The sequence below is a fragment of the Pan troglodytes genome, chromosome 13 (genome assembly GCF_028858775.2).
Source record: "Pan troglodytes isolate AG18354 chromosome 13, NHGRI_mPanTro3-v2.0_pri, whole genome shotgun sequence".
In the NCBI taxonomy this organism is placed as follows: Eukaryota; Metazoa; Chordata; class Mammalia; order Primates; family Hominidae; genus Pan; species Pan troglodytes.
In genome coordinates, this window is record NC_072411.2 from 138,435,909 (window position 1) to 138,447,762 (window position 11,854).

Genomic DNA, 11,854 nt, shown 5'->3' on the forward strand with positions numbered 1-11,854 from the left:
TAATGCCTCTATTTTTCTATTTCAATCAAGAATTCAAGTAGCATCTTGACTTGTATATAATATATCAGCAGCAAAATCATGGAATGCTGACATCCTTAATAATAGCAATTAGTAATCAGTTGTTTCTTAAGTCGTTTGATTACACCAGTTACCAAATTGTACAGTTGATGCATTTGGAGGGCGAGATGGGTCTCACTGCCCCTCCCCCAGCCGTCCTTTCTCCCTCTCTGTGTTCTCTGCAGCTACTAGCCAATTGGTATTGAAAAGAGGCAAGCACAAATAATGCAGTTGTTGCTAATATTAAACAGTAGAGACTTGGCTTTAGCAGAAAGTAGAATTAAATATTTCTTTGCAGAAACCCAAATCCCAATAGTGTCTGTGGAAATGCAGTCTGTGCCCACCCAGCTGAAGGTGAGCAAAGGAGCTTAGCTCTTCCATGCCAATCACTGCACCCAGAGTCCGAGCTTTCTCTCAGGGCTAATACCCTGTGCTAGGCTCTGGATATAATCGAGTGTTAGGCGAGGTTCTGGCCCTAGAGGAGGTGGCATTCGGGTTTGAATTATCCAGTTGGCATATAAAAAGCAGCCTAGCAAGGCCATGCACTTCCGTAATGGATGGAGACTAAGGGCTTTATGCTTTCATGCAGGGAGGATGCACGATTTCTGTCCCAGCGGGAAGGGATGGCCTTCCAGTGGATGTGACCTCCCCTGCGTGGGGTCTGGAAGGATGAGATGGCAAAGGTGAGCAGAGGAGGTGCAGCCCTGGCTGGGAGGATCCTGTTGGGATGGGGAGGCTGACTGTAGAGCGTGGGGGGCTCAGCCTCAGTGAGCCCAGCAGGATGTTGGGCATCTCAGGTCCATCCTTGCAGGAGAGCAGGTGCCTTTGCAAGGGCACAGGCCAGTTGCCTGTTTAAGAGAATTCTGACTGATGGCCATTCTCCTGCCTAATGCCTGCCTCAGCAGGGTATGTTCTGTGCTTTCCCCCAATGTCTGCTGGGGCTAAAATTTTCAGTTCCTTTGACTTCTGCCTGCACCAAGGTGGGGGCACATGTTCACCTGAGGGACTTCTCCAGAAAAAGCCCTTTCCACCATTGGATGCCACTTTTTCTCTATGCTTTTTTTTGGTGATGTTGACATGGATGCATCAAAATAAATTCTGTTTCTTTCTGTTCTATTTGGTGGGAGTAGTAAGTTCACAGGCCGATGAGCATGGTGATTGCACTGCAAGAGGCAAGGTCCTCAAGTGATCATGTTAACATGCAGAGCGAATGGTTACTTTTCTTTTTCTTATTTTTTCACATTGTCATCTTTAGAATAAAACTCAGAGTTCTGTCTACTGGGCTTGTCCTTGGGATAGAAACCTCTTCCCTCTTCTTTCCCCCAGGTACTTTTGCCAACATGACCCTCGACTCTTGCCTTCTCCTGGCTCAGGTGGGCATCCCCAGCTCTGCCCCCTCTCTTGGCCCAGCTCTGTTTTCCTGTGTTATCATTCCTTCCTCTTCACATTCCTCCTCTCAGGGATTTCGGTGTTTGACAGTGTCCATTCCCAATATGTGCTTCATTTCAAGGTCATTGCCATAAGTTTTGACCACTGTTCAAAAATTGTAAAGACCCTACATGTAGCTTAGAATCCAAACAGCTCTTTCTCCCATCAAGGATGGTCCCCCCAAACTCGCCCTTACCTTGAGAAAGAGAACATTTGCTCCCACAGGAAAAAGGAACCTATGCCCATTTTAGGCTGCGACAGTGAGTCTTTGGGATTATGGCCTCAGAGAAGCATGGAGAAGGAGGGAACCTAAATGATGAACCAAGCCAGCAGTGGTTCCCAAGGAGCATCTGCAAATCACCAATTCTATGGGTTGTCAGCAGACATGAAAGTGAGGTTCTGGGTTGAGATGAGAAACCGTGCCAAATGCAATTGCAATCCTTAAGTCCCTTTGTGGTAAAACTCCTCCAAGCCTTTGATATGTCATCATGCCAGTCTCTGAGGGGAGGACCCAGCAGAAAGCAGTTCCCAAGCTCATCCCACCATGGAGCTCTTCTCAGGAAGCTTGTGGGTCTCTGTGTGGGAAGCACTAATTTAATCTCATACCCTCGTTAATAAATGGAGACGTTGGTCTCGAGACAGACAGTGAGTTTCCTGAGGTTACACAGCTCAGTGGAGTAGAGGTTCAATAAATCATCATAATCACAGATCCCTCTTGTTTCTATCTTAGCCAGTGGCCCTATCCTCTATTCATCACCACAACCTTCCCATTGAGCCCCCCAATTATTTGTAAAGATGCTTAGAGATGATCCACACCAATCCCCTTTTTGAAAATGAGGAAATTAAGGTTCAAAGAGGTGGTCTGACATGTTTAAGGTCACACAGGTCACGGGAGAGCTTAGGCAAGAACCTGGGTCCCTTTCCTCTCATCTTTGTCACTTTGCCTTTGTGTCTTCCTTTGCATTGGCTTAGACTCCTGCCATCTCTCACCTGGGCAACTGCCTTCAATGAACTCCCAGCTAGACTCATCTCCTTCCTAGCCTTTCTCAGCCTCCTTCAAATCCTAGTTTCCCATGTTAGCCAGAGTGGCATACCCCAAATGAACATCTGACCATGTTGCTCCCTGCACCCTTGTCCTGAAGTCCAGCCTGCTTTCTCTGTGATAAAGTCACTGATAAGGCGTGCCCTAGGATCACGTGTTTAATCATTTAGCATACCATCGTCCTGAATTGAAGCAACCTGGCACAGACCCAAGCACTTTAAACATGTCATTAGTATAAAATTGTCCCTGAAGTGCTGAATCATTAGGTAGGAAAAAATACATGTGTATGTGTGTCAGTCCGTTTTCTTCCTGCTGATAAAGACATACCAGAGACTGAGTAATTTATAAAGACAATGAGGTTTAACGGACTCACAGTTCCACGTGGCTGGGGAGGCCTCACAATCATGGCAGAAGGTGAGGGAAGAACAAAGACACGTTTTACATGGTGGCAGGCAAGAGATAAGGAGAGCCAAGTGAAAGGGGAAGCCCCTTATAAAACCATCAGATCTTGTGAGACTTATTCACTACCACAAGAATAGTATGGTGGAAACTGTCCCCATGATTCAATTATCTCCCACTGGGTCCCTCCCACAACACGTGGGAATTATGGGAGCTATAATTCAAGATGAGATTTGGGTGGGGACACAGCCAAACCATATCAGTATGTAATTTATAACTGTGGAAGAAATGTAACTTTCTTATAACAATTTTCATAGTTTCAAGTGTTTGGTAAAATGAGACACACAGTAAAGATTTTACAGGGCAATTAGTAATGTGAAAAGAAAGGATATTTAGGTTCAGGATTCCCAATACACAAATCTTCAACCGGCTGGGACTGGTTTATGAAGGAAGAGCTGTTGAGAGGACGCTTGCTGTAGTCAGGATCCCAACAGAAAGCAGATGGCATGAGCTCAGGGCATGCTGAAGGCAGGCAGGGTTACAGGGGCTACAGGAGACCACTTACAGGTGGCAGCAGCCACAGTAGATGGCCATTCCTAACCCTGTACCTGATAGGGCTGGAGGAGGGGCAGGAGCTGCTGGGCAGGAGCCAAGCCTTCCACAGAAGGAGACTGCTAAACCCAGCAGCGATCTGGCAGGGAGGGCCGGGGAAGCACTCGCCCTACCCTCGCTTTCCTCCACCTCCTATCATTAGTGGCACCCAACAGGAGCCAGAGGGCAAGTGGGACTGACGCAGTTTGCAGAGGTCAGCCTCGGGGGGGTGCTTGGGCATGGTGGGCCTCAAGGGTGAATGCAAGATGTACAGCTCAGCACTCCCAGTCCAATCACTGCTTGTGATGACAACCTCCCCTAACCCCCCCCAGGGCAATCTTCTAGAGAGATGGAAGGTACCAAGTGTGGGATCATGGCTCCTGGGCCTATGGACCCCCGCCAGATATTAGGAAAACCAAGGTGAAGAGGAAGCAAGAGAAGGTTCCTCCCTAAAGTGGCTTGCTTAAGTCCCCACTGAAAGGCAGCCCAGAAAGTAGACCCAAACCAAGGGAGGGTGGGGCGGACCCCCTCGGAAGTTCCAATCTCAGACTCCTCGCCTCAGCACCCTGAAAGCTCCATTCCCTAGCAGCAGCTCCCACTCATGTCCCATCTGTGTTCCTCCTGCATGTTGTGCACACGTGTGCATGTGTGCACCTATGTTGGGAGGGAGAATGGGGGTGGAAAGGAGCCCTCAGCATCCCTTAGGGGCCAAGACTAACCTTGTCCCCTAATCTGACAAGCTGGGAAACAGCACAATACAACTAAAAGTAAATCACAGGTCAGGAAAACACTTTCAGGAAACCTAACAAAGGGATGATGTCTATGTTACGTGAAGAAGTCCTACAAAATGATAAAAATGATTCCCAGAGATGGAGAGTTCCTGCCCAAGACCCAAATAGACAAGTCTTGCACCTGATGAGGCCTACAAAGAAAAAATCCTATGGACAAGACTTTGTCCAGACCTGCAAAGAAAGGATGGGCGACAGGCAGTGAAGAATTACCAGTGTATGCTTATTAAATGGCAATTTAATACAAACATTCATTACCAGTGGTGCTCCTTGGTGAGGTTGTGGTGAAACACATCACCTCACTGTCAGAGGGAACAGAAACCCTTGCGGAAAACAATTTGGAACAAATTTAGAAACAATACACTTTGAAAAAATGTTATGTTCTTTTTCCAGTTGTATGGCTCCTAGGAATTTATGGTAAGGATATAATCCCAAATAAGAAAAAAGCCATATGAATCCTAATAAAGATGCTCGTTACAGCATTATTTATAGAAGCAAAAAGGTAACCAAATATCTTTTTGTAGGCATTTGGTTTAAGTATTTCAGTAGGGGATTGAAATTGGGAAGACTATGTAGCAACATGGAAAATGCTTTAGATTTAGATTTTGTAGATCTCAAGGGAGCAGAACACACAATTATGTGTATGATATGGTTATCAGTGGGTGAAATTTACACACGCAAATGGACAGGCTTGGAAAACAATGGAGCCACAGAGCAGCCACTGTGGTAGGATTAGTTTTTTTGTGTTGTGTTGCACTTGTTGCTTATGTCACACACGCATGTACATGGTCTATGCAGTATACATATATGCATGTATGTATGAGAGTCAGATATCCGAGTACATATCATTTGCTTTTTCCAAACATTTGCCCCTCTACCTCCAGGATCTGCCCACCCCATCAGCGTAACTTAGTAATTAAATCCCAGATGCAGCAGGCTCGTTCTGGTTACCTAGCAGCATGCCGGTGGGCAGCTGAGCCGAGGGGTCTTTCATCCAGTCGTCATTGGCCAGTTCTATCACAGCGTCCACAGGCGTGACTTCAGTGCAGATTAAATCCTTCACTCTCTCCTCATCTTTGGCATCCAGGGCAGACTTTAATCTCTTCACTAAATCTGAGTTGAGTGGGTAGTCGGGAAGGTAATCCGAGTTGGACATTGTTTTGTCGTTTGTGCAGTGACCAGCCCTTCTTTTCTTCCTCTAAAGCGACTCCAAAGTCAGCAGCTGTCCGTGAGAGTGGCGTGGGGGCTGCTATAAATAGCAGCACCCTGGCTCCTCTTACAGTCCCTGCGGAGGGCCACCTGCCAGCAGGGAGGTGTGAAGTAATCTTTCCAGAGGCCTCAGCAAAGGATTATTCTAGAGATGGGGGCAGCAGACATGTTTGTGAGTGGTGCAAGAAGGAGAGACAATATTTTCAAATTCAGCTTTCATGGGTATTGTTGAATAATATCTTCTTTTATCAGAAGTGAGGCTCTCTCCTGAAACTTTGAAAACCTCTTCCTGGCACTGGGCTTGGACCTCCATTCTGTGGAAAGGAACATTTTCTAATATTCTACCCCTTGTGTTCCTTCACTTCCTCTAAAAGGAGCGTCTGGTCACCTGCAAATTGGACATGCCTCAAACGCATAGAATGGAATGGAATCTTTGGTTTCCAAAAGCAGAGAAGGACTGGCTGATCTCAGGAAGACGAAAGCATCACAGAAAAACAAAAAAAAAGTAACCTAAATATTACCTGCGACCTCCCTATGCCTCAAGGCTGGTAAACTTAGCTCAAAGCCTATAATTCCATGACTTGTGGAAGTGTGGAGCCCTCAGGGGGATTTCTGTGCACTCCTAGGGGCAAAGGTGGGGCTTTCTCTCCTTGACCTGTGTCTTCAGTGTGCTTGGGTCTCTGTGTGCCAACCTGTGCATAAGCACAGCTGTGCCTGAAGCTTCTCTGCTGATGCCAAGTGTGCTGTGGTCTCTGAGGGCCCAGGGTGGGCTGTGGAGCTTACAGGGCCTCCTTCGCCTTGCCTTCTATCTTGCCGTCTTTTCCATTCCTTCCTTTCTTTCTTCTCCCCTGTGCTTAATTTTATGTCTCAATTTGGCTAGGACCCCAGTGCCCAGAGACTTGGCCCAACACTAGTCTAGATGTTTCTATGAAGGTGTTTTTGGGATCAGATTAGGATTTCTTGAACCGGCAGACTTGGAGTGAAGCCGATGGCTCTCCCTAATGTGTGTGGGCCTCCATCAATCAGTTGAACGTCTGAATAGAACAAAAGACTGACTTTCCCTGAGCAAGAAGGAATTCTGGCGGCAGACAGCCTTTGGTCTCAACCTCAGGTCTTCCCTGGGTCTCCAGCCTATCAGCCCACCCTGCTGATGATGGATTTACCAAGTCTGCACAATAGTATGAGCCAATTCTTGAAGAGAAATTCTCTCTCTCTCCCTACATACTGTTGGTTCTGTTCCTCTGGAGAACACTGACTAATACACCCTCTTCCTCCTTTCAGCTCATTTGTGTGATTTTCCAGCTTCTGTTCCACCTGCACTTGAGGTGCCAGGCACTGTAGTTCCTGCCCAACATCCATTCTCCTTCCACCTGCCCAACACAGCCTGGCTTTCTTGGTGGGGGCACTGTGCCCAGCCCCTGGGGATGAGTCACGTTGATTTAGGTCAGTAGTGTCAGTCCCAGTCTCCTTTGCCTGCACTCAATGTCCAGTCTCCCTTGCAACCCAGTTCTGGCTGCTGGTAAGCAGGCATGGGCTGCTGGGGTGAGTCTGGGAAGTTATGTGCTTTCCTGATCAAGAGGGACAGAAGTGGCTGGCAACACCCTTTCCTGTTCTTGTTTCCTTGAACATGGGACATGATATCTGGAGGTACAGCAGCCACATCACAGCTGGGAGGCAACAGATATGAAATGAAGGATTAACACACAAAGGAGAGTGGGATGGAAAGCGGGGGAGAGACTGGGGATGACATTTCTGAACCCCTGCCCCAGCTCTGGGGCCCCAGCCACCAGACCTCTTGTCTTTATGCCATAAGCACTTTCTGTGTGTTTTCTGTTACATACAACTGAAGGCATTCTTGGTTGATACAGGTAGTGTATTTACTCTGCCTTTCAATCATGGAAATGTCCTGGTTTTAGTCTAAGGAGGTGCGGGGGGAATGGCTCAGCCAGTGAAGAACTTGAGTTGATCCTCCCAAGCCTTCTATTCTTTGATAATAGTAACGACCTGCCTTCTATGATAAAACCCCAGTGGATTTTGCAATGACAACAGCCAACTTCAGACTCCCCGAGTGGAGGCGCAATGGCACCTTAGTTTGGGCTCATGAATGAATAGCAGCCAGCGCCACTGGAGTGACTACCTTTTAGTGTCACAGACCCTGACAAATGGACCCTGATGGAGACATCCTTGGAATCTCTGGCAATGGACTCTGCCCAGAAGGGAAATACGAACTCTGAGGATCTGCCTGCTGTTCAGAGGCTTGACCGAACTGCAGAGTATAATTGGTCTCTGCTTCTTTCTTTGACCAAAGAACTGGTGGTTTTGGAGATTTTTGAGCTGAAATTTCCAAGCACAAATACTTTGCAGCATCAAATGTCTTACAGGTAGGGAGAAATCTAGCACTAGTACATTTGTGTAGATACAATGAAATGAGGGTTAGTGACCACAGGAAAATGATCAGCACTGGGTTAAGGCAATTTAAAGAAACAAAATGAGAATTATTAGAGACTGCTATCAAACTTCAAATCAGAAGGGAGGTAAAGATGAAGCACTTGTTAGGCAGATAATAAGATGACAAAGCCTCAAAATACGGCACTCACGGATCTTAATTACCAAGCTATCTGCTGGGTGTTTAATCAGTGGCACATACACTATGCTAATTATTCCGGCTAATTTCGTTATAATGCAATTCTTTATCAACCCTGCTATGTATAAATTAGGAATTGAAATGTAACTAACACAAATTATATTTAAGGCAACATGAATTTCTTTATTTCAGCATGAAATCTTCTAGTCTCTATTTCTTTATCTTTCTTTCTGTGATTATCTAATGTCACCCGCTCCCCAACCCAGCCCCCCACAGCCTAAACCATCATTTGAGGAGAAAGGAACCCAGCACAAATATTTCCCCTTTTAACTTCTAGGAAATCATTCGTTTGACTTTCTCCTTCAGCGATTGTCCTTGAAAGGTGTAGAATATATTTAAGCAATCAGTGACAGACGGATCCTAGCTTTCTCTGCATCAGATAAAGGTTGCTTTATTGTTCTATTTTAATTTTTAAATAATCATTGGAGGGTGCCATAATTCATGTATTTTCAGTGATGTATGTAACTTACATCAAGTTATGTTTACAAATGTGTTTAGATGAGGGCTAATAACACGTATCTTATAGAGAAGCATAAATATTGTCTGGAATTTTTAATGTCATGCGGCTCTGCATCCAAAGAGGTCAGGACTGCCAGGCTTGTGATTTTCTCCTCCATCAATACTTTTGGTTTTGAACAAATTTGCAGCAAAATAACAAAGCCTAATAAATCAGTTGATAAAACCGGGGTCTAATTTAGTCCCAGCACTAAGTCTGTTGCCAAGGGAGGGCCATGGTCTGGAAGAAATGAACAGTCGCAAGTCCACAGACCCCCCTGTGACCTCAGAGAAAGGGACAAGCACTGTGGCTGTCTAGACTCACTCAAACTGACTGAGACATAGCCCTGTCTGTGGATTCACCTCTGAGACTCATTTCTTCTTTGGGCCTGAAATGTCCCTGCTTTTCCCTGATAGCGTGGAAAGCAGCTCCTTCATCCCCTGGTCCCCTGGGTGCTGTTGGGTGCTTACTCGCCTCCAGATCCAGCTGCTGGGCCCTCTCCACTCTGGGTCAGCTGGGGCTTTGCTCCCAGGACAGAGGCTTCCATCATCTTGCATCATCCTCTCTCCTGTCTTTGATTTCCACTGTCTTATTTTTATTTCTCCTAACTCCCAGCTCTGGCGACATAGACGTTTCTTCTTGTGGTCAGAAGCTTTTTAATTTTGCTAAAGATTAATGCTTTTTTTTTTTTTTTTTTTTGACAGAATCTCACTCTGTTGCCCATGCTGGAGTGCAGTGGTACAATCACTGCTCACTGCAGCCTCTACGTCCCGGGCTCGAGCTAATCCTCTCACCTCAGCCTCCCGAGTAGCTGGGACTACAGGTGTGTGCCACCATGCCAGGCTAATTTTTAAATTCTTTTTAGCAGAGAGAGGGTCTCACTATGTTGCCCAGGCTGGTTTCAAACTCCTGGGCCCAAGCAATCCTCACGCTTCAGCCTCCCAAAGTGCTGGGGTTACAGTTGTGAGCCCATGTCCAAATTGAATTCCTTTTCAATGAGTCTTTTCTAGCTTTTCTGTCTTGACAGTTTTGACTGAGATGTTTGTGTGAATGTATTTTCCATTCTGTGTGGGGCCAGGCTCACCCATCAATCCACCAGGCTGCAGTAGCCACTTTGTAGTGCAATCTTGGTACTTGAACTTGAGGTGGCTCTTTGTGCAACGAGAGAGCAGGAGCCACTTTCATTTCCTGTGGGTCTTCAGAGGCTGGAAACAATGCAATGGGATGTGGGCACAGACTAGATGTGATGAAAGTCATTGACAATTCTTTTTTTTTTTTTTTTGAGATGGAGTCTTGCTCTGTCGCCCAGGCTGGAGTGCAGTGGCATGATCTCGGCTCACTGCAAGCTCCGCCTCCTGGGTTCACGCCATTCTCCTGCCTCAGCCTCCTGAGTAGCTGGGACTACAGGTGCCTGCCACCACACCTGGCTAATTCTTTGTATTTTTAGTAGAGACGGGTTTTCACCGTGTTAGCCAGGATGGTCTCGATCTCCTGATGTCATGATCCGCCTGCCTCGGCCTCCCAGAGTGCTGGGATTACACTTTGGTGGGCGTGAGCCACCGCACCCGGCCAAAAGTCATTGACAATTCTTGAAAGATTTTTTTTTCTCTATTGGGGCATGATTTGTGATGATGCAAGGATGGAGTTGTACAATTGGAGTTGTGGGTATTTTCTACCAATATAATCATCAAAGCCCAAATAACACACAAATGATTGTCATTCAGTAAACACTTTCTGAACCCTGGTTAATGCCAGGCACTTCTTGATGTGCTGAGATTATAGTATGTTGATTATAAAATTCACAATATGTGCCAGGCACTTTCTAAAGGTGTTGTGAATATATCTTGTTTTCTCCTCTCAATGGTACTGAGGTTGTTATCACTTGGGAGATGAGGAAACTGAGTGGGGAGGTACTGTTGAAGCCGTATGTCTATTAAATGGCAGGGTTAAGATGCAAACACACAGCCTGGCTGTGCGTCCCAGTGTTGTGTGGTCCTGGCTCTTGCTCTGTGCCCAGTTCTGCCATCTCCTAGTCAGCTGCTTCTTCTTCCTTCCTGTTATGGTTTGGATTTGGGAAGAATGATTTCATGGGCCAGGCCCAGGGCCCTGCTGTCCTGTGCAACCTCAGGACACTTCTCCCTGTGTCCCAGCCACTCTAGCTATAGCTGTTGTTAAAAGGGCCCCAGGTGTGTCTCAGGCCTCGCTCCAGAGGGTGCCAGCCAGAAGCTTTGGTGACTTCCATGTGGTGTTAAGCCTGAGGGTGCACAGAGAGCAAGAGTTGAGGCTTGGGAGCCTCCATCTACACTTCAGAGGATGTATGAAAATGCCTAGATGTCCAGGCAGAAGTCTGCTGCAGGGGTGGAGCCCTTATGGAGAACTTCTACTAGGGCAATGTATAGGGGAAATGTGGGGTTGGAGCCCCCACACAGAGTCCCCACTGGGGCACTGCCTAGAGGAGCTGTGAGAAGAGGGCCACCATCCTTCAGACCCCAGAATGGTAGACCCACCAACAGCTTGCACCATGCACCTGGAAAAGTGGCAGACATTCAATGCCAGCACTTCAGGGCAGCCATGGGAGCTGAACCCTGCAGAGCCACAAGGGTGGAGCTGCCCAAGGCCTTGGGAGCCCACCTCTTGTATCAGTGTGACCTGGATGTGAGACATGGAATCAAAGGAGTTTATTTTGGAGCTTTAAGATTTATGACTGCCTTGCTGGGTTTCAGACTTGCATGGGGCCTATAGCCCCTCTCTTTTGGTTAATTCCTCCCTTTTGAAATGAGTATATTTACCCAATGCCTGTACCCCCATTGTATCTTGGAAGTAACTAACTTGTTTTTGGTTTTATAGGCTCATAGGTGGAAGGTACTTACCTTGTCTCAGATGAGACTCTGGACTGTGGACTTTTGAGTTAATGATGAAATGAATTAAGACTTTGGGGACTGTTGAGAGGAATGATTGTATTTTGCAATGAGAAGGACATGAGATCTGGGAAGGGCTGGGTGGAATGGTATGTTTGGATCTGTGTCCCTGCACAAACCTCACATAGAATTGTAATCTCCAGTGTTGGAGGGGAGGTGGTTGGATCATGGGGACAGATTTTCCCCTTGCTGTTCTAATGCTACTGTGTTCTCATGAGATCTGGTTGTTTAAAAGTGTGTAGCACTTCCCCCTTCTATGTCTTCCTCCTGCTCCTGCCATGT

General features: G+C 46.7%; 1 protein-coding gene across 1 annotated transcript in view; it reads right to left on the minus strand.

Moving 5' to 3' along the window:
• The window catches only part of ASB18 (ankyrin repeat and SOCS box containing 18), an 83,835-nt gene extending 78,292 nt beyond the window's left edge, over nucleotides 1-5,543 (minus strand). Inside the window, exon 1 of the mRNA XM_526073.7 lies at nucleotides 5,257-5,543. Coding sequence (XP_526073.4) covers nucleotides 5,257-5,461 — 205 coding nt within the window. The 5' untranslated portion in view covers nucleotides 5,462-5,543. The remainder of the gene's footprint in view (nucleotides 1-5,256) is intronic.
• Between the last annotated feature and the right edge of the window lie 6,311 nt (nucleotides 5,544-11,854).